The sequence below is a fragment of the Acipenser ruthenus genome, chromosome 10, assembly GCF_902713425.1.
Source record: "Acipenser ruthenus chromosome 10, fAciRut3.2 maternal haplotype, whole genome shotgun sequence".
NCBI lineage: Eukaryota > Metazoa > Chordata > Actinopteri > Acipenseriformes > Acipenseridae > Acipenser > Acipenser ruthenus.
In genome coordinates, this window is record NC_081198.1 from 36,260,150 (window position 1) to 36,281,728 (window position 21,579).

The following is a 21,579-nucleotide window of genomic DNA, read 5'->3' on the forward strand; positions in this document are numbered from 1 at the left end:
TGAAATTCAACAACACCCTTCACTTTGACCTGTGACCTGAGGCCTGAGATGGCCATCATGACCTGTTGGAATCATGTTTACAATATTCTTTTCCTTGATCAGACTAGACCCTGTTTATTCTTATAACCCCCTCTCAAAGACTTGATATGAAAAGAGAATAAAACAGAAAGTTTACAGCAAATTAATTGCAGAGAATTATTATTATTGACTAATAAGTACATTTGATGAATAACAAATGAGTCTGGGTAATCTTCAGCATTCAGCTGTGATTTAATGCATTGGCTCCATTCAGACTAGGGGAAGCACACAAGACATGCTTTGTTCCTGTGTTGCCCTATTGACTTCTCAGTGCTGGTTGTCATGGTCAGTACTCAGTAGTGGCCTGTGCAATTTATAGTGAAGTGGTATGGATTAACCCCCCCTCTGGCCCCTTTTAATATCTGCAGTTTCATCTTTCAGACAATCGATCCATATCTGGCACACCTGAGTGGATCTGATTTGCGGGCTTTCATTTTTGTCCTTCTGTTTTGTCTGTGTTGGGGACCATCACCTCAGAGACTTCTCTTGTTTGGTTTTAAGGCACAAAGCCTTAATGCGAAAGCAAGGGGTCGTTACCTTGGTCAAAAGAAGGATGCTGAATATATTACTTCCTCAAGATATATTATTGTCTGCACAAAACCATTAGCTCCTAAAAGTAAGGACTGAGCTTCCCTTTGTCAAGTAAAAAGGCTATTTGCTTTTTAACTAAGAGATAAGACATGCAAGAAACTGCACAGAGAGTAAGCTGACCAGTGAGCTGGGGGTTTAAAAAATAAAACTGCTACAAGGTGTACTGACTGTGTCGTTGTTTTTGTGGCCACATTTGTTTGTAATTCAGTGAAAAGTCTTTGCTCTGCCTGCTGTTGGCGAGTATGATATCGGGCCAAGGCCAGTTATGACAGTTAGGAAAGGGAAATGGGTGTAGCAAGCGGTCTGCAATTGGCACCAGTGTGTACTCCTAAAGAACACATTTGTTTAAATCTTTTTTATATAGGTCAGGGCACACCAGTTTTATTTTATTCTTGTACATTGTAATATGAATGAAAAAAAAAATTAAAACTTGGATTTCTGTTTGGGTGCTTTTGTGTGATTTGCAGAACAGCTTTTGCTCAGGCGATTTGAATCACATTTGAGAACTGTTTTTGACCTTTTTGAGGGTGACCTCATAGAGTGTCATTATTTTTTACTCCGTGTGTGTGTGTGTGTGTGTGTGTGTGTTTTTAAATTGGTCATGAGTGGCATACCACATTCATAAACTGGAGCTGAAATTGAAAGTACTGTATAGATGACCTTTCAAGAAGAGCCTGCCTTGGCATGGTGCACACAGTCTGTGTCTCCATATGCCACAGTTACAATAATGTTCAAAGCTTGATATCTTCTAGGTTTTGGGCAGGTGTCTTGTGGTGTATTACCCCTGACTCGTCTAATACACCAGGCAACAACCCCCCCGCCCCCCTCACAAATGGAAGGATTGTAGAGTAGTTTAAAGTGGCTCTGTCAGATTCTGTGTAGAGTCACAAGGTTGTATCTGTAGTATGATATAAGTCTGTTAAAAGGCACTGTTGTGTGGGCAGAGCACCTCCGATGTCTCACTGGGGAATCCAGGTCCATATCACCTCCTTCTCCTTCCAGGGATCTGTGCTATCAAGACTTAGTTATGCAGTACTGCGTATAGGCTACATTGACAGCCATCAAACCATTCTGATTTCAGTACTCTGCTGTGAGAAGTATAAAATATCTATGTTGCCAACGTAGCAATGCAGTACATGGTAAAGATTTGATATGTCTTGTTTTGTGATTTTAAATAAAATATTTCACACATGTTAAATGTTTTTATTCATAATTACTTTATCTTCATGTTTTCTGAGAAATCGGCAGGGATAGTGATCCACAGTATGTTTTCTAGAATGGGCCCATAAGTTAATACCTTTTGAGACTCTGTTTGTTTTGTAGTAATCCGTGCAGTTCATACCCACAGAGCCCTTACTATCGGCCCTTTATCAAAGTGCAAGCATTTTGATCCACTCCAATGCATGTCATTTATTTTTACATGCGCTATAAAGTTTAAATGGGGTTGATGCTGAATATACACTGCTTGCATATGTGGGATTATCTGGAAGACTAACTTGACTTAGTAATAATAATAATAATAATAATAATAATAATAATAATCTTATTCCCATCCAGACAAGTAAAAAGAAGATTGGAGTCAAATTTAACACTGACATTTTGGGGCATCACTGCAGTTCAATTCCCTAACTTAGTAGTTACAGCCTGACATTCAGCTTTAGTACACAAACCAACAAACAAACATGAAAAAACATGTTGAAAGTGTTAGAAGTGGTAGCAGATGAAAGCGCTGCGAGAATGTCAAGTTGTGTTCGGATTGTGTGATGTGGAAAGGATTGTGCCCTGTAGAGATGTAAGGAACATGACAGCCAACTGGTATAGTCCCAGGCTGTCTGTGTGTGTCAGGGGGAAGGGAGGTTACCAGAGTGTCTACCTCAAGTAGGTCAAGACAGTCCAAGGGCATTTAAAAGACAGTGCTTGCCAAAGCAGATCATTGCTAATCAGTATTAAATACAATTAACAGGCCCTTTTTTAAAGTGGGATGGACTGCAAGGAACAACAAACATGCTACAAATTAGTAGTTTGACAGGATAAGATCATGGAAAGAGAAATCTATAACATTCCAATATAGCTGTACGCACTCATACTGTACAAGCTCTTAAATTATGCAAGAGAATTGCACATCCATGACGCACATCCATGAAGTGCATGCTTGTACAATGGAGACTGTAATAGAATAAACTTTAAGTAAATAAATCATTCAGTGTTGGAATTATGCAATGTGTTTTTTTTCCTCTTGCATTTTAATATATGAATAGCCAGTTTATAGCCATACACCTGTTTTTCCATTGACTTTTTCAGTGAACCGAAAAACAAGCAACTGAAGACTAGACTAGAAAAAAAAACTACAAACTAGGAGAATTTAAGAGCATAAAAAAATATTTATTTAAACAATCTGCTTGGTAATGAGATGATCACAGTGCTTTTAAGATCGATGATCATAACTGCCTCCTTAATTGTGCTGATCTGTCAGCATAAAAAGGACAGGAGGTATCGGAGGTATCATCATGGAAAAGATTTGTAAATGTAATGTTTCTTTTCTTTCTCTCTTTTTATAGAAAGACCACAGCAGCCTTCTGTCAGTCCCTCCAATAATAATATCCGCCGCACCTCCTCTCTGGACACTCTTGCTGCCCCCTACCTCTCCGGACACTGGCCACGGGACAGCCAGGGGCAGTGCGCACCCTGCATGAGGGACAAAGCCACACAGGTACCTGCAGCCTCTACATAGTACACTCTCCAATGGACCAGGCTCTGTAAGATCGGTATTGTTCCTACAAGTGGTGGCCAAAAAAGGTTTACCTTTTAATGAAACTACAATAGAGGTATATTTGCAGAAATGAACGTGTCTAATGCCATCTTTAAAAAATGTACTTTAAATAATTGTCACATAATGCTAAGCAACATTCTGAAGACTGGCATTGTTTAAGTTTATTTGTTTTTGGCTGTCACTTGTGGGCATCTAATAGACATTTTCCTTTCCAGAACAATGCAAGGCCAGTCTGTTTTTATTTTTTGTGTGAGTTTGAACTACAGCACAATAAGTGATTAGGTACCAGGAAGCAACAGCTTCTGATTTGTAGCATTGTCTTTGCTAATATTTTATATTTTAATTTGCATTATTTAAAAGAACCAAAAGATCAACAGTGGGCCATTGATTGTATTGCTAGTGCTAATAAGAGGTAATAAATAGATGTCAGCACTCCTTTTAATATACCAAGCATTGGCTCATTAAATAACATTAAGTGGGTTGTTAGTAAATGGTCTCAATAAAAAGTGAGAGACTACCAGAACTGTCTTTTTTTTATTTATATTAAAATAATGCAAGTGAATGACAGAGGCACCTTGAATAAGCTTTATTTATTTATTTATTTATTTATTTATTTTTTCATTTAAATCGAGGCATCCAGTATTCTAGGTCCTAGGTCCTGTCCCTTAAAGACCACTTCCAGAGCCCTGAGCAGTCATTCTAAATAGGTTTCGATTTGACTACAAAATGCAGTATCTGACTTGGCAAAGTGAACACTACTTAGTTGGTGGCTTGACTGTCTGGCCAGCTTCTGCTTCTGGTTTATATTGTAAGAAAACAAAAAAAAGTTTTTAGTATTCTTTAAAAGGAAATGGAAGATGGTGGGAATCTGTATAAGTGATTATTAAAGGAAAAAAAAAAAACTGCTACTCGGCAAATTGTTATCCCAAGTGTGTGATATATATATATACAGTACTGTGCAAAAGTTTTAGGCAGGTGTGAAAAAATGCTGTAAAGTAAGAATGCTTTCAAAAATAGACATGTTAATAGATTATATTTATCAATTAACTAAATGCAAAGTGAGTGAACAGAAGAAAAATCTACATCAAATCCATATTTGGTGTGACCACCCTTTGCCTTCAAAACAGCATCAAGAGAAGTATGTCAATTCTAAAGAAATTAAAAAGCAAAGTTCTCTGTACAGGATATATTGTCTCTATTTAAATAGATGGGCTAGTCCATGAAAATGGTACATTTATTACACTGATTGACACTAGTCATCAATAGCACAAGATTTTTATTTTTGTTGTTGGAGATGGGTGAGGGGGAAAAAAAGACCTGGTAATAAGAAGCGAAAATGCAATTTCATGATTAATAGTTCTTTGGAGGATGCATTGCTGAATTGGTTTAGCTAACAAATCTCACTAGTGCTGTACTGTAAATGAGCTATGTTAAAAAAATTTAATTTCTGATTTAAAAAAAAAAAAAAAAAAAAAAGATTTACAGTTGCAATGAAAGATCGTCACAGGAAATGAATACAAGGGCCACCTTCACACATCATTTATTTATATACAAAATGCATTTTAGAACTGGTGTTTACTTGGCACAGCAGAAACACTTACATTGTATGTTTTCTGACAAAAAGAACAAACATGAAAGATCCCTGATCTCTCAGTCCAAGTGAATTCTATAAATGCTCCTGTGAAAATATGTAACATTATTTCTAATAATTGTGTAAATGGTATATTAAAGGACATAGATTAAGCTCATCCAATACATTATCTTTCATCATCTCTTTGTTCTTTTGTAAGGGATGGGTTGGGTTGTTAAAGGGAAGTGGGGTGAAGCGCGTAGGTTTTGCAGAGAAACTATTTTCGGCAGGTTCCACTTCTGAGGGAGAAAGCAAAATCAACACTTTTTCAAAACAAGTTGCCAAGTTGGTGTGGGAACCAAAGTAGTATTCCTGTGCCAGTTGACGTTGCACCAGACCCAGAAATGTTTCCCCAGTGGGTCAATCGCCAATGTAAATAGCATTCTTGTCAAATCTGGTCAGGCACCGAGAATGATGAAATTAAATGCTAAATGTTGTTCACTGCTTTGGATTCGTCTGCTGTTTAACTCCCCTCCTCTTGAGAAAACTACACAAAAGCTTGAACACAAAAAAAATTATAAAAAAAGAATAATCAAAAGTCTGTAATGTTGTCCTGGCACACAAAGAAGCAGAAGAGGACAGAGTTTCATGCTCTGGTATTTGATAAATATATCCCGGTTAGCTTCTATCGTTAAGCCTTTTTATGATACAGAATATTACTTTTTTTTTTTTAAAAAGTTCAATTATCTGTAACACGCTAACAGATTTATTCAGCATATCCAGTGCTGACTTCCTTGAGCATTTTGTTTAACTTACAGTAGAAAATTCACCAGGCCCCTCCTGTAAGTATTTCCAAATGAGAATGTCTTGTAGTAAAACAAAAGGCTGGTCATGTTACTGTAAATACATTTTAAGTTAGTGGAAAAACAACACTAGAGCACACTTTACGATCACCCCTCATTTTAAGGAAAAAAAAAGTTTCTATTGCTGTGGATCTATAAAACACAGTTGTGACGGTTGTTTGTGAATAGTGTACTCTCATTGTCTGGGAGGAATGCTAATATAAATAACAGCTGTTTACAGTTGTAAAACAAAGACCCAACAGAAGCCGTCAATAGAGACTGCTGTTTCTGATCCCTGTGAAAGTTGTCATTTTTTTCTAAAAGGTGACTTTATGGGTGCTGACCTAAGGGGAACATCTAAAAGTGTTTGCGAGGAGGGGAGGGGGGAGTGGGGCTGAAATGCATCCAGAGCAACAGATTGGGGATAAATAAGAAGGGAAAAACATCTTGAAGCTTTTAATACCATATTTGACAGTGAGTTAATGTTCAGCCTTGTGGAATAATCCTGTTTGGAAGACAGCTGCAAAAGGGGCTCATGCTGACAACTAAATAGCTCGTTTTGTCTTTTGTTACCGGTTTGAAAGCTCTGTGAATGCATTCCCCCTCTCTGCAGCATGTCTCGTATTTCTGTAGCACACTTGATGTATGCCCACCCATTTCCCTCTCCTTGTTGTACAGTGACCCTGTGGCCACTTTGAGTTTTGCAGTGATCATTTTTCTTGGGTATCATACCGGCTGCAACATAATCCCCTTCACTCCAAGGCCAGGGAAGAAAAAAAAATGACCAGCCTTTGAAAGGCTTGTGATAAATTTTGCCCATTTATTGGATGGGGGTCATTAGTTTGTGCTCTATCAGCACTACACTGCCCCTTCTTTCTGAAAGCTAATGTTTCATTAAAAATAATTGTTGCAGGTTTTGCTCTCCACAAATGAAGTAATTGTGCTTTAGTGGTCTGCCACACTGACTGTTTGTTTTCATTGTCGCGTGACGTTCCTCTCTTTACCTCGTCTTGCTAGTGCGCATTAACCCTTTCACCCCTCTTGAATAAACTATTAATTAAATGATAAATGTTGAAGTTAACTAGTCACATGTTGCAGGGGGAAATTAAACCAAAACAATACTCGCAAAATAAAGACATATGTTGCATTTTACTGATGTTCCTTGGTTCTGGGAAGACAACTTTTTTTCGATTTGACAAAAAAAAAATCAGTTACAGTATTTCCTTTCCTAACATATTTAGTGACTTTTGTAATAAAAAGGCAATACTGTTTTTTCAAAGAAGTGTGATATGATGAAACATGGTGGATGTTTTGATTGTGAAACTGAATATCTAGAAATAGGTCAGCACTTCACATCCATGATTTTACCTTCTCTTAATCCACAAAATAATGCACACATTGATCAGTTAAACTTGCATAGACTAGCACATGCACACCAAACTGTAGCAATAAAAGCAATGTTATGATTTATACAGCTGCAGCCACTATTCTATATTCCGTTCAATACATCAGCTTGAGCCAGCTGACCCCTTGGGGTGTGGACACCAGCGGTACACCTTCAAGCTATTCAAGACTGAGACTACCACTGACTGGGGACAGTGAATGACTGTGAAAGCTGTTTCAATAAATCATGCCCTGAAGTGCAGAAACATAATCCAGATCCTGTGAATAGGCTTATAAAGAGGTTTGTGATTCATGCATTTGTAACTCTTCCTGTTTCGAACACGGTCTATAGGCCAAAGGCTAGTTCTGTGGGATATTTTTTACAAGTTTGAGCTAGCTGGTGTATTATTTCTAGGGTAGATGCTCACCATTTGGAAAATGTAAAGGTATGGGTTGTGCGTCTATTCAGGGTCAAAGGTGATAGGACTCAATTATGACAAGTTTTGTCCATTCTATGCAATTCCTAAGTTAGGACATAACACTTATTAAAACTATATTGTTAATTTATTTTCAGAAATGTGCTAGCCATACTACACATTGCTGACCCAACACTGTCTGTCTGTTTCACCAAGTAACTAGAAAAACGTTTGATTTTTCCAATTCAGGTCAGATGTTGTGAAGCTGTCTTTCATCCTGAACAGAAAATAATGTCTGTGTAGCAGGCATCTTTTTCAGGCCCACATTTCCATTTTGCAGCACAAGGCTCTAATTTTCAGAGATTTATACAGGTGTGAAAAACATCAGTAAATTTTTTTTTTTTTTGCCAGGTGGTATGGTGCAGAATGCTTTACGGCTTCACTTTATTAAGTAGGGTGACCTCTGTTGGCAAGCTGGCAAAACAATAGGGTCTAAAAGAGGTAAGGTAATTTGGGTGCTTGTCTTAAAAAAAAAAAAAAAAATGCAGGAATATCACACAGTGGAATATGTAACCTACAGGGGAGCCAATGGTATGGAGTTTTCATAGGTTTATAGTGTGATACATCTTTATCTGACTGTCTGTTACACTGTGGCTACTTTATTGTCTGATTTGTCTTTTAAACAAGGAAAACTAAAAGAATAATATATATATATATATATATATATATATATATATATATATATATAATACAGCTCTGGAAAAAATTGAGACCACTGCAAAATTATCAGTTTCTCTGGTTTTACTATTTATAGGTATGTGTTTGGGTAAAATTAACATTTTTGTTTTATTCTATAAACTACTGACAACATTTCTCCCAAATTCCAAATAAAAATATTGTCATTTAGAGCATTTATTTGCAGAAAATGACAACTGGTCAAAATAACAAAAAAGATGCAGTGTTGTCAGACCTCGAATAATGCAAAGAAAATAAGTTCATATTCATTTTTAAACAACACAATACTAATGTTTTAACTTAGGAAGAGTTCAGAAATCAATATTTGGTGGAATAACCCTGATTTTCAAGCACAGCTTTCATGTGTCTTGGCATGCTCTCCACCAGTCTTTCACATTGATGTTGATGAGTCCAATTTTCAGCTTTGCCCATCACCTGGTCGTCTAATGGTTAGACGGAGACCTGGAGAGGCCTACAAGCCACAGTGTCTCGCACTCACTGTGAAATGTGGTGGAGGATCGGTGATGATCTGGGGGTGCTTCAGCAAGGCTGGAATCGGGCAGCTTTGGCATGAATCAAGCCAGGTACAAGAGTGGCATAAAGTCACCCAACATCAATGTGAAAGACTGGTGGAGAGCATGCCAAGACACATGAAAGCTGTGCTTGAAAATCAGGGTTATTCCACCAAATCTGAACTCTTCCTAAGTTAAAACATTAGTATTGTGTTTAAAAATGAATATGAACTTATTTTCTTTGCATTATTCGAGGTCTGACAACACTGCATCTTTTTTGTTATTTTGACCAGTTGTCATTTTCTACAAATAAATGCTCTAAATGACAATATTTTTATTCGGAATTTTTTTTTGGATTTATTTGGAATTGAAAAAACGAAGAATGCACAATTTTCTCTGAAATAACTTGAAACTGACAAAAGTAATTGGCATCCACCATTGTTTATTCCATATTTAATAGAAATCAGACTTTGCTTTTGATTTTTTATTCAACATAATATTGTATATAGGAAAACAAATGAAAATGGCATGGACAAAAATGATGGGACCGCTAACCTAATATTTTGTTGCACAACCTTTAGAAGCAATCGCTGCAATCAAAAATTTTCTGTAGCTCTCAATGAGACTTCTGCACCTGTTAACAGGTAGTTTGGCCCACTTTTCCTGAGCAAACTGCTCCAGCTGTCTCAGGTTTGATGGGTGCCTTCTCCAGACTGCAAGTTTCAGCTCTTTCCATAGATGTTCGATAGGATTCAGATCAGGACTCATAGAAGGCCACTTCAGAATAGTCCAATGTTTTGTTCTTATCCATTCTTGGGTGCTTTTAGCTGTGTGTTTTGGGTCATTATCCTGTTGGAGGACCCATGACCTGCGATTGAGACAGAGCTTTCTGACACTGGGCAGTACGTTTCACTCCAGAATGCCTTGATAGTCTTGAGATTTCATTGTGCCCTGCACAGATTCAAGGCACCCTGTGCCAGGCGCAGCAAAGCAGCCCCAAAACATAACCAAGCCTCCTCCATGTTTCACTGTAGGTATGGTGTTCTTTTCTTTGAAAGCTTCATTTTTTCATCTGTGAACATAGAGCTGATGTGACTTGCCAAAAAGTTCCAGTTTTGACTCATCTGTCCAAAGGACATTCTCCCAGAAGGATTGTGGCTTGTCAATATGCATTTTAGCAAATTCCAGTCTGGCTTTTTTATGTTTTTCTTTCAAAAGTGGAGTCCTCCTGGGTCTTCTTCCATGAAGCCCACTTTCGCTCAAAAAGCGACGGATGGTGCGATCAGAAACTGACGTACCTTCACCTTGGAGTTCAGCTTGTATCTCTTTGGCAGTTATCCTTGGTTCTTTTTCTACCATTCACACTATCCTTCTGTTCACTCTGGGGTCGATTTTACTCTTGAGGCCGCGCCCAGCGAGGTTGGCTACAGTTCCATGGACCTTCAAGCTTCTTAATAATATTTGCAACTGTTGTCACAGGAACATCAAGCTGCTTGGAGATGGTCTTGTAGCCTTTACCTTTACCACGCTTGTCCTATTATTTTCTTTCTGATCTCAGACAACTCTCTCCTTTGCTTTCTCTGGTCCATGTTCAGTGTGGTGCACACAATGATAGCAAACAGCACAGTGACTACTTTTCTCCATTTAAATAGGCTGAATGACTGATTACAAGATTGGAGACATGTGTGATACTAATTAAAGAAACTAATTAGTTTGAAATATCACTATAATCCAATTATTTATTATCTTTTCTAAGGGGTACCAACAAATGTGTCCAGGCCATTTTAGAATATCTTTGTAGAATAAGCAATAATTCATCTCTTTTCATAGCTTCTTTGCTTTATTGTATGACATACCAAAGGCATGCAAGTATACATGATAAAATAGCTTTTAATTTCATCACTTTTGAGGAGGAATGAAGCATTATTTCAATGAGCTGTAAGGGTACCAACAAATTTGAGCACGTCTGTAGATAGATAGATATATATATATATATATATATATATATATATATATATATATATATATATATATATATATATATATATATATATATATATATATATATATATATAAATAAAAGGAAAGTCATATGTGCACTCCAATGCTTAGTAATTAATAACGTGCTGGCCAAAGCAAGACAATAGTATTGTATAAAAAATGTGTATTATCGGCCGCACGCTCACCATGTCATTTAAAAGACGGACATGACCCCTGTTATCTTCAAAATTCAGTTAATTTTATTTATATAAAATTCTTAAAAAGAACAAAGAAACAACGCTTTTCAGCACATCCGTTCAGAAACCTGTTTTTCTTCATCGGGTTCTTAGAAAAAGAAAAGCTCCAATCAGTTGAATAAAATGGTTAAATAATACTTTGTGTGATGTTTGCCTACGAGACTAACAGTGATTTGTATGTATGGGGTTTGTTGTATCTTAATATAAAATTAACTTGATTATACTGCGTTTGTAGTTTTAGCAGTATTAGCAATAAAAAGTATGTCTCAGCGAGCGTAGGTGAATTTTTTTTTTAATCCCACGATATCGCGATATGGAAATTATTATCGATATCGAACGATATTTAATCAACCGCATAAAGTTTGTATTTTTCTTATTTAGAAATATGAATGACAATTTGACCTGGAAGAAAACGTTTTCTTAGAAAAAGTTTAGTTTTCGTTCTGTAGAAAATATTTTTTACACATTCAAACAATATTATTTCATGTCTAACATAAGTTGACATCAGATCCCAGACATTCATTAAAATAAATGCCTCAGCATTTCATTAAAATAAATAAATATAAATGATTCAGTCGGTCTAATGATTAAATAAAGTTATTTGACTGATGAACTATTATTGAGAACTGCAGTAGATACCCAGAGGATGAACACTGCTGTGTTACTTTCCATTAACCTTTCATTTGTTACAACATGGCGCACTAAAGTCTTTCTTCGGCATCAGCCTGGGTGGCTGTGGGCAGTTGACGAACTTTCTGGGCAGATGCCGAAATGACATAAAATTTGAAGCTAATTTGGCATTTGCCTGCTGCAGCTGGGCACTTTGCCAACTGCCTGGGCATTATGGCAACTGCCCGATTTTTGCCAACGGTCCATAACATATATTATATTATATTATATTATATTATATATAATTTATATATTGGTCCTTATTTAAAGCTGCTATGTTAGCCCTACCATAATCCCCCCTAAAAGGCTAGTCGTATACAAATGTTTCACTTTCCATTTTTTCAAATGTTATTGGCATTAGTCAAAATCTAAAACGTCTGCCAGCATGACATGGATGAATCTTTTTTTTTCATAGCATCGACGAACAATTCCCAATATGAGCTTAACATGTGTTGCAGGATCAGTCAAAGTTTCTGTTTGGTTTACTTTCCAAGGTCTTGTGCCCAGTATGGTCATACTTTTACTTTTTACTTTTAGTTTTTAAAGCAGTGGCTTGGCAGAGGCACAGGAAGGGCAAGTGGCTTGCTGAAGGTCACAGTGTTAATCTGGGGCTGAGCTGGGATTTGAACCTCGGGTCTACATGCACCCCCTCTGTTTAGAGCATTCAACCACACTGCCTTCTGTTAGCATTGGCTTGGGAGATGTTTTGCTAAAGGCCAGCTGTTCTTGTTTTTAACCTGTATTTAGTTGACACCAGATATGAATGTATCTGTAACTTGAATTCAGTAAGCTGCCCAGAACCAACCTTCCCCACCATGTGGCCTTTGAACACAAGGTGGATGTAGATCCTCCTTGTGGTGGTTTGGCATTTCTAATGAATAAAAGCAAGAATTCCTGCCTGCCAGGTGTGTGTCGCTGCCAGAAGGTACTTTGTACCTCTGTGACCTGTGGGTGCCGAGGGTGTTCCTTCCGTCAGCGTGTTTAACTCCTGTACTCCTTTGATACACTGCTGTAGTAAAAGAGCTCTAGGAGTCCATATTTGTGGGTAAATGGTTTTTATTTACATATTATAAAGCTGCCTATGTTGGATTTACTGACACAAGGACAGCTGGTCTTCACCGGTATTGTTTTTTATTATTCTTTACTGTGTTTGCTTCTGAATTTAGTTTTAATATAACATGTTTGAAAATAGGTTGGTTTTCTGTAACCCAAAATATTTGTATGCACTTTTTTTTACTGTATTTATTACAACTAAAGAAACGACATATATTTTTTTTAAGTATATACTCCAGTCTGTAATTTACTTCTATTAAAAAAATAATAATAATAATAATAATTAAATGAAGAAAAAAAAATATATTTTTTGTTAGTTATGGCTAACTTAAGATTAATTTAAAGACCTTGAAAGATAAAAGTTTATATAAAGTTTTGGAGATCGCCATAAAATGGTGTGTGGTGTGCTTGGTTAATTTCTGTTGCACGCTGTCTTCTTAAAATAGACCAGTGTGGCACGATATAAAGACATGTCAAGACCACTGCCTAAGACAATATGAGCTTACCTGTTTTAACACGTGTCAAGTTTGGAAAGAATGCAGTCATTTTATAGATGGTATAACCAAGTTGACTAATCACTTTTGTGTCATTTATCAAATGTTGATAAACTGGGCCATCCGAAAACTGGAGTTTTATTGTTGTGGTTTTATTGTAAACTTTCAATGGGGAGCTGTAAAAAAGTCTGTAGGCTTCGATGCATCACAGTGCAAGGGGCAACTTGCCTGAATAAGTAGAGGAAAGATGCCACATATCGTCTTCTATTGTTCTGGCTGCTGCACAGTCCTTATTTGAAAGAACATCCATTGTTAGTGACTGGGGGAACTTGTTTCCCAATAACCTGCAAGGTCAAGGGCTGGCACACCGTATAGAATTAAATCTATTCCTTTCTGCCCCACTTCTCTGTAGAAAGCAGCTCTGTGCAAGTGGAATGCAATTTGATTGCTTTTATTGCTGAGGCTGCATTTCAGAGACAAAGTGTTGATCAATTTGTCATCTTATTTTTGCAGATATTTCTAGCTAACATTCTATCATATCCCTCTGCAGGGCTGAAGTTCCATCAGCATTCATTCTCTTCTTGAGGTATACATGTGATGTTTTACTGTAGATATTGAAAAAAATAGTGCAATATACATACACACACACACACAGTTTGTATCTATTGTAGGCTCAGATGTTATGCTGCATATTTCTAGCTGCATTTTCTTAAGCCTATTGTGAAGCACTACTACCAGGTGCTGTAATTTTAATAAAATTGCAGGTATAATTTTTGTGTGTGTCCAGATTGGTAAGCAGGCTACCACCTTACGGGTATCAGCCAAACATAATCATATTCCTTCCAGTGAGTATGTGACATCCAGCTTTAGACAATAAACACCCACAAGTGTGAGTGTTGCATCAGCTGCAAAGTATGCCTTTAATTTAAACAAACAGCTCCTAAATGGCATTTGAATAAGCACAAAAGACATTTCTTTATACACTGGAAGTCCAAATTCAGCTGAGTTTGCCGTGTCCAACTGTGCTCCTTACTCTGTGGCAATTTATTTTGAGATTGGTGGTTTGAAGGCATTCCTGGTTTATTACTTTTACATAGATGTAACCTTTATGAATATACTGAAGCTTTTGCTTCATGTTTGACATTGTCTTATCCCCCACTAGGATGATTATCTTTCAGAAAAGGGCACATGCAGTAGTGAAGGCGCCGCTCTGTATGTACGCACTTATTTCATAATGAGAGTTTAAATATACAGCATCTAAACAACTGTAATGAAACTTGCCCAGGATATTCTTTAGCTCAAGGTATTGAGAATATCAGAATCTGGGCGGATATGGAGGCACCCATTCTGTCAGTATGTCATGCTTCAATTTTGCATGTATCAACTGCTTAGTCACTTGTAATGAATCTTGCCAAGGACATTTTTTTTTTATCTCAAGTCATTCAGTGTGTTAGAATCTGGAGGCAGATGGAAGCATCTGTCTTTGTCAGATTTACATTTGACATGCAGACAAATTATGCCTCCATATACCCCATTAGACAGTGACTCTTCCTATATGTTTCTCCAGAATAAAATACTTTAAACAAAACATTGTCAATGATTTCCATTTATTTTCTTTAAAATAACTCAAACTCCCAGAAGCGTTGGCACGCCTTGAGTACCAATCACCGCTCTTCCTGTGACCTGATGTGTTTTCAATATCGACTTCCTTGATGCAACATCTCAAAGTTGCCCGGAAGTGTACCACTGAAGTATCTGCAAGGAGCGTTAAATCATTTTTCTTCATTAACAGCTTCAGGTAGATTTACCATTTAAAGTGTACCAGAATATGTGGATTTTTCATATAGGACCTACAAATTGTTGGCAATATGTGTTGGGTAAGACTTACGAGAATTATTTTGTGAGCACTGTGTTCTCTGTAGTCAATACTGTAAATCCGGTAGTGATAGCATTCTACAGTAACAACAAGTTTATTTAAAAACTCAGTATTGGGGTAATAGAACTCAAACCACTAAAGTGTATGTGCTATTGCCAAATTAAAGGGGCAACTCTGTTAATCTCACAAGAAGCATTTATAGTAAGCAAATATCAACTGTGAACCGACATTGCTAAACAGCTGAAAGGAATCAACCACAATGAAATAAAAGATGAAAGTAACACAAGTCTGCAGCAAAAACACAAGCATAAAAAAACCCAAGGTTTACACTTACTCCACAGCCAAGTCTGGGTCTGGCCTAAGAAGGTGCTTCTTTTGCTATGCCTCCATTATTAATTCCAGCTTTTGAATTTACCATCTATGTTCTAAAACATATACAATATGTAAATAGCATGAACATTTTATTAGATCACCCAAATGTATTTTGGTGTGTAACAAATGATTAAAAAAAAAATGGGGTATTGGGATCTGCTACTGTTTTAGATCAATTGAGTAGCTCTAACTATTACTGTCTCTTATGAGCAGCATATAAAATGGGTTTTACTTATAGTTCACAGTAAAACCCATTTTATCCTTTGAAAACTGAAGCCTCAGAATTCCAATAAAGTGTGTGGATCACTGTCAAACGTTTTATAACATTTTATGATATTGTTATTATTGAGTTTGGCTGTAAAGAAACTCCTCCAAATATCCAGCTAAATCATTTTTTCACATACACAAAAGTGGTTTAGAGACAAATGATTGCATAGACATCTGACAGAGCAATTCAAGGATTAATGCTGTGGCAACTTTAAAAGTAGGAACTGATGTGCTAATTCTTACGTTTGATTATTTGAAAGATTGAAGTGGATTTGCAATGGCCTAGCTTTCCTTGGGTTGGCCCACTTTTGTGTCATACAATAAAAGCCTACTTGAAAACTTTTTTTTTTTTATGTTGGAAAAGGCAAGCTATTTACCAGAAAGAAAAGTCTTTGTAGCTCTTATACTGTGGATGCAAAAAGCAAATAATAGACAGAGAACATCTTAAACCTGGTAATGAATACATTAAAGGTACATTTAATATTTTATTACCTGGAACTTGTGAATCATCATTATTTTGTTCCATAAAAAGGCATGCCTTAGCCATCTAGCCTAAGGCCATACAAACAAACAAACAAATAAATAAATAAATCCTGATTTTATCAGTGGGCCCTGCAAGCTTCATAAATCTTCTGTGAAACATGCATGTCTACATTTATTGTGCAGGCTCATCTGATTGAGGCGTAGAGGAAGGAAACCCATTCATTTTAGAGCCTATTTTTTTAAAGTGGATTGTAACTTGAGTTTGAAATCACATTTCAGCTTTAAGAATTGAAAAGAACAAAACTATTGTAATCTATGCAAGATCCAGTTAGACAAAGAGAGGTGTGGCCTCCAGTATGATACTAGTAGGCTTTGGTGCCCAAACTGTGGTCTGTGTCGGCAGTAAATGTATGCACGCTGGAGGAAGGATTATTGTGCAGTTCTATATTGCATGGTACTGGAGGTGTTACTTTGTTAGCTCTTGCCCATATTGATACTTTTTCACTTGTTCTTGTATTCTTATTATAAAGCAGATGTTAACATGCTATCTGAATGATAGCTCCTGACAACCGCGTTTTAATGAGGGAGCTCTGTAATTTATCTGGAGGCGTGAAGTAACTTGATGAATTGTATTGTGCATTTGTTCGTCAAACGTCAAAGCCTCTTCATTTCATTCATTTCAAGATACAGCCATATCTAGATTTCTCTTGTAAGACTTGATTTGTAATATACATTTAGAACTAGAGTACTTGATCAAGGCATTTGTGTTTTTTCTCCCTTCTATTTTACCAACAATACAGTTGTAATATGTAAAACAAGTTTCTGTGACCTCTACTAGAGCTGTCCAGAGGTAGGTGGCTGAGCTTATTAATGAGATAAAAAGGGTAATATGTTGCAATTGATGGAGTGTCGTGAATTTATCACTGTTTCCACATAAAGGATGGCATAAGCGATGCAGGAGATGCCAGGGCATGTAACTGTGGATACAGTGCTAGAGAGAGAACAATGCCATGACACAGAGTGAGTGACAGCGTACCCAATCACTTTATTTGCTCTTCTGGAGCTAAGCAAGGAGTTCTTCAAGGCCAGGTTAAGGTCAATGTTATTGCAATGCTGAGGGCATTTGATTTGTAATTCAGAGAGCAAGATGAGACAGTTGCCATTTCCTGCTGTGATTTTAAAAAAGCCATTTCTCAGTGAAGGGACTGTCCTTATCTTGGTATTTAGGTTTCTGCAAAATGCTGTATAGATTTATGCATAAGACCTGTCAAAGTACATACATCTTAAAAGAGGATTGGGATAAACAACAACTATTGAATCAGTAAAATGAATTGACTGTTTCGAGTGCTGTTAGGCACGAGAAACTGTGGATTATTTTCTTACCGATTTCAACACTTTTGAGTTGTTGTTTATGTCACTTAAAACATTTCTTCCTAATTGATATATGTTCGATTTAATGAGATTCAATTGATTGTTAATTTGGAAATTTAATTTGTGCTCTTTTTGTTCTGCTTAGTTCAAACCGTCAATGTTTGTCTCATATTGTGGGAATGTTGTCATGAGTTTCAGTTTGAAATCCCACTTACACAGACAAAATTATAAGTGAAGATAGTAGCAAGGACTGTGTTTTAGATGTTGAACATGACAAAAATAAAAATGCAAAAAGCAAAGGAATGTGAACCAGGAACAGAGAGTAAAGTTATTTATCATTTTGCCAAAGGGCTGTAAGCTTGTTTGAACAATGGCTAAACTAAATAAATGCAAATGTGAAATGCTATTATGCTATATTATTATTATTATTATTATTATTATTATTATTATTATTATTATTATTATTATTAGTTTATTTATGTATCATCCTGGCTGCTTCCCACTAAGCACTAAATGCTGTACTGGGTGGAAATGTCTTTGACGAAATATCCATGAATTGAGGTCTAGTGGTTTCATGGGGGCAAGTGGATTGCTGATTAGCACATTATGGCTGCTGCGTTAGTCTGCTGCAGTCACTTGCACTTAGCTCTTGTTCTTTTTTATTTTTAAATCACTTTAATGTTCTTTAATGTTCTCTCTGTTGATCCTTATCACCCATTTTGTATGTACGCACAGCAGATGTGATGCAGTTTGTGATGGGATGGTGATCTACTTATTCTTATTTATATATTACTGATGTTTCTTTTTTGCTTCTTGCAATTTGCAACACTGGTCTGGAGTATTTCAACAGTTGTTTGAAAAATGTTTTTATCTTTAATCTTCTCACAGCAGTTCTTCTATAAATGTAGCCACTAGTGTGGTCATGCCTTTGAGATTTAAAAAAGTTAACAAGTCAGGGGCTGTCAAAGTCTTTATAAAGGTTGCACAGTTTTTGAAAAAAAAAGGTTTTTACATTAAGGAGACCTACTCTGACAGTTGTACTTTCCTGAAAATGTCAGCTGTTGATTCCTGTAAAATATTATCAGTAAAACAATTAAATTCGGAAATTGTATTATCGTTTTTTTAGTTCCTTTTAAATTCAATTTAACCACCTACTGCTGCAAGTAGTACAGTGCTACTTTGTTATAAGCTGGCCCTTCAATGTAACTGGTTATAAGATCCTATGGGCATGGCTCCTATTTGCCCCATAAAGCCATTACACTAACAAAAATTGCAGTCTCTTATATATGACTGCAGAATACAGAGAAAGGGGAGCACTGTAGCTCTGTACAGATACATTTACCTTTGGGGGATTTAAACAAGAGGGAGTTTCAACCGGGCTTTATTTTTTTAGCAGAACATGAGTGAAAAGAAGCCTGAATTATAAAAGAATGTAGAAAACTTATACCAGAGAATTGTATTGTTATGTTAAAATGCAACAGGTTGCAGACTGCTCCTCATACTGTGTGGTATCATTTCTTTGAGTCTTACACCAGCAGTCTAATAGAAGGTAACTTCAAAGGGAGAGGGAGGTTTTGATGCAGACTGGAGATGTAACTGTTTTCATTGTAAAGTTGATCTTTAAGTCGGATTTCCACACATAAAGTACGGGTGTGAGATTGAACGTCTGGCAGTAGGTTTGAGAAGCTGTAAATACCAGTCTAAAACCACAGATAGTATTCCACCCCCGGGTCAGTGGGCTGTGCTTTTGAAAGCCCAGCCAGGCCATTTATACTAGATAAAGGGAATGTTAAACCAGTAATTTCTGCAGGTATCTTTCATTGTCTGTGATGAATTATTTCTGTTTTATTTTTGGTTGAGAATCCAAACCTAACTGGTGACGTTCTACTAATTGTCTATCACTGAGTCATCTATTTATCATTGCAGAAAATATTATCACTATTAACCACTAACAATTTTACCTTTTAAATTGTCACTGTGTTGCATTGGTTAAAATCATATCTTTGTTGCATGTGGTATTCATTGCACCATGTTCGAGGTACACAAGAACATTTACAGCAATCCAGAGTTTTTAATCTTTTTGTTCATTTTTTATTGATTGTTTTTTTTTTTTAATTCATTGATACAGTAAACATGTGGTGAGTTGAGAAATACTCTAGCCTGGTACGCCTTGGAATAAGCTGGAAGTCAATATTACACAATGGTACACAACAAGGCTGATTTATGTATGTAATCCTAAAGTTGTATTTTGTGGATAATTTAGATTTTGTACATAGGCCTACCAATTAAGTTTTATTTTAGCATACAGTACCTCTAAGTCACTGTGCTAGAATGTAAATGATTGTTTCTAGTCTATTGTATATATCATTTGCAATGCAAACTTTACAAAAAAAAAGTTCTAAAAGAAATATCATATGCTTTGGTACATGCTCAATTTAATTGTTTTAATTTCTGCTTTTACCTTATAAAATATTTTTGCCTAGCAATGACATTTGAGCCAAAGCTGTTGGGAAGAACAGATACATTTGATAAGTCTAGTTTATTAGTATATTTTAGGTCTGTACCTATTAGGGGTCCATTTCAGATCTGTCTAATTATCTAAAGTGATCTTTTGTCCCTTTTAGTTTCCCTCAGCATTAACATGTGAAAGGGACATTTTTCATTTGACCCACGAAATGGGTGTTTGTATTGTCTAAATAATCAAGTAGGCTTTAATGACATTAGTTTTGTTGTTAATGTGGTTTGAAAAATCACATGAAGCACACAACCCCAAAATATGTTTTGTCCACAGGCAAGAATGGATAATTAGTCTTAAAGTGACATAGTGTTTAGAAGAACACAAAGAGTGACACTGAACATTAGTCAAGTGTTGACTTCCTAAATTAATTTACAAGTTCTCATTGAATCTTTCTTTTCATGCTTGCAAAGGCAGCCATATTGACTTACTGGGACTATGCTTAACTCCAGTCTTATGGAAACAATATGTTTGAAGCTTGTGCACCCCTAGTACTTTTGTCTTTTATCTGTATTCCAAGTATATACAGAATCTGCCAACAAGGCTCTTGTGTTGGAAATAAGACTGCCATTGCATAGCAGTGTAAGCAATTGCAGGCTTTACTGTGGGTTTACTTAGTCAAAAATAAAAAAAAAATAAAAACAGCATGTATTGTTTTTTTATATATTACGTAAAGTAGGCAGCTAAAAGGGAAATATATTTGTAACTTTGTTTATCAAAAACCTTTTTCTCTAGAAAAAAAAAAATGTGGTGGCTTCATTGTGTATGTGCTATACAGACTATACAGAAATAGTAATTAGGTAGAGCTGGTTGCTGTGTATTTGTTTAATGTGGTTTCTTCGTTGAAGACTTACATTTTCAGTAGAATTGTATTCAACTAGGAGATTTAAGTGTGGCATCAACTAAGCTTTCTCCATTTATATGATCTCCTTGTCTGAAAATATTTCACTGCAGCGCCGACTGGTATGTGTTTGCACTTTATCTAGTAAACCATTGCTTTACCTCCCACATACACACTTAGGCAACACTTTGATAAGGACTGGAGCACAAAACAGCTGCTCAGTTTGTGTGGTTGAGTTATTTTTTGTATAAGGGCTCAAGATATACTGTACTGACTTTCTGCTGGGCTATTGTGATGAAGAGGGGATGAAAACTGAAACAAGAGCTGCACTTTTAACAGAGAGTGAAAGATAAATAGTTTTGCTGAGATATACCAGCACCACTTGTTAATATACAGCAAATTGTACAGCCTTGCAGTAGGGGGTGATTTGGAGTACTCAAATACTTGAGTTCTGGAAATGGAATCATTCTTTAAGTACTTTGATAAATATTTGTTGAGAGAGTT

General features: G+C 36.3%; 1 protein-coding gene across 1 annotated transcript in view; it reads left to right on the plus strand.

The window, feature by feature from the left end:
- Nucleotides 1–21,579, plus strand: part of LOC117411578 (protein FAM117B-like) — a 71,865-nt gene that overhangs the window by 10,810 nt on the left and 39,476 nt on the right. The window contains exon 2 of the mRNA XM_034019233.3: nt 3,228–3,379. Within this exon, the coding sequence (XP_033875124.1) occupies nt 3,228–3,379 (152 nt within the window). The remainder of the gene's footprint in view (nt 1–3,227; nt 3,380–21,579) is intronic.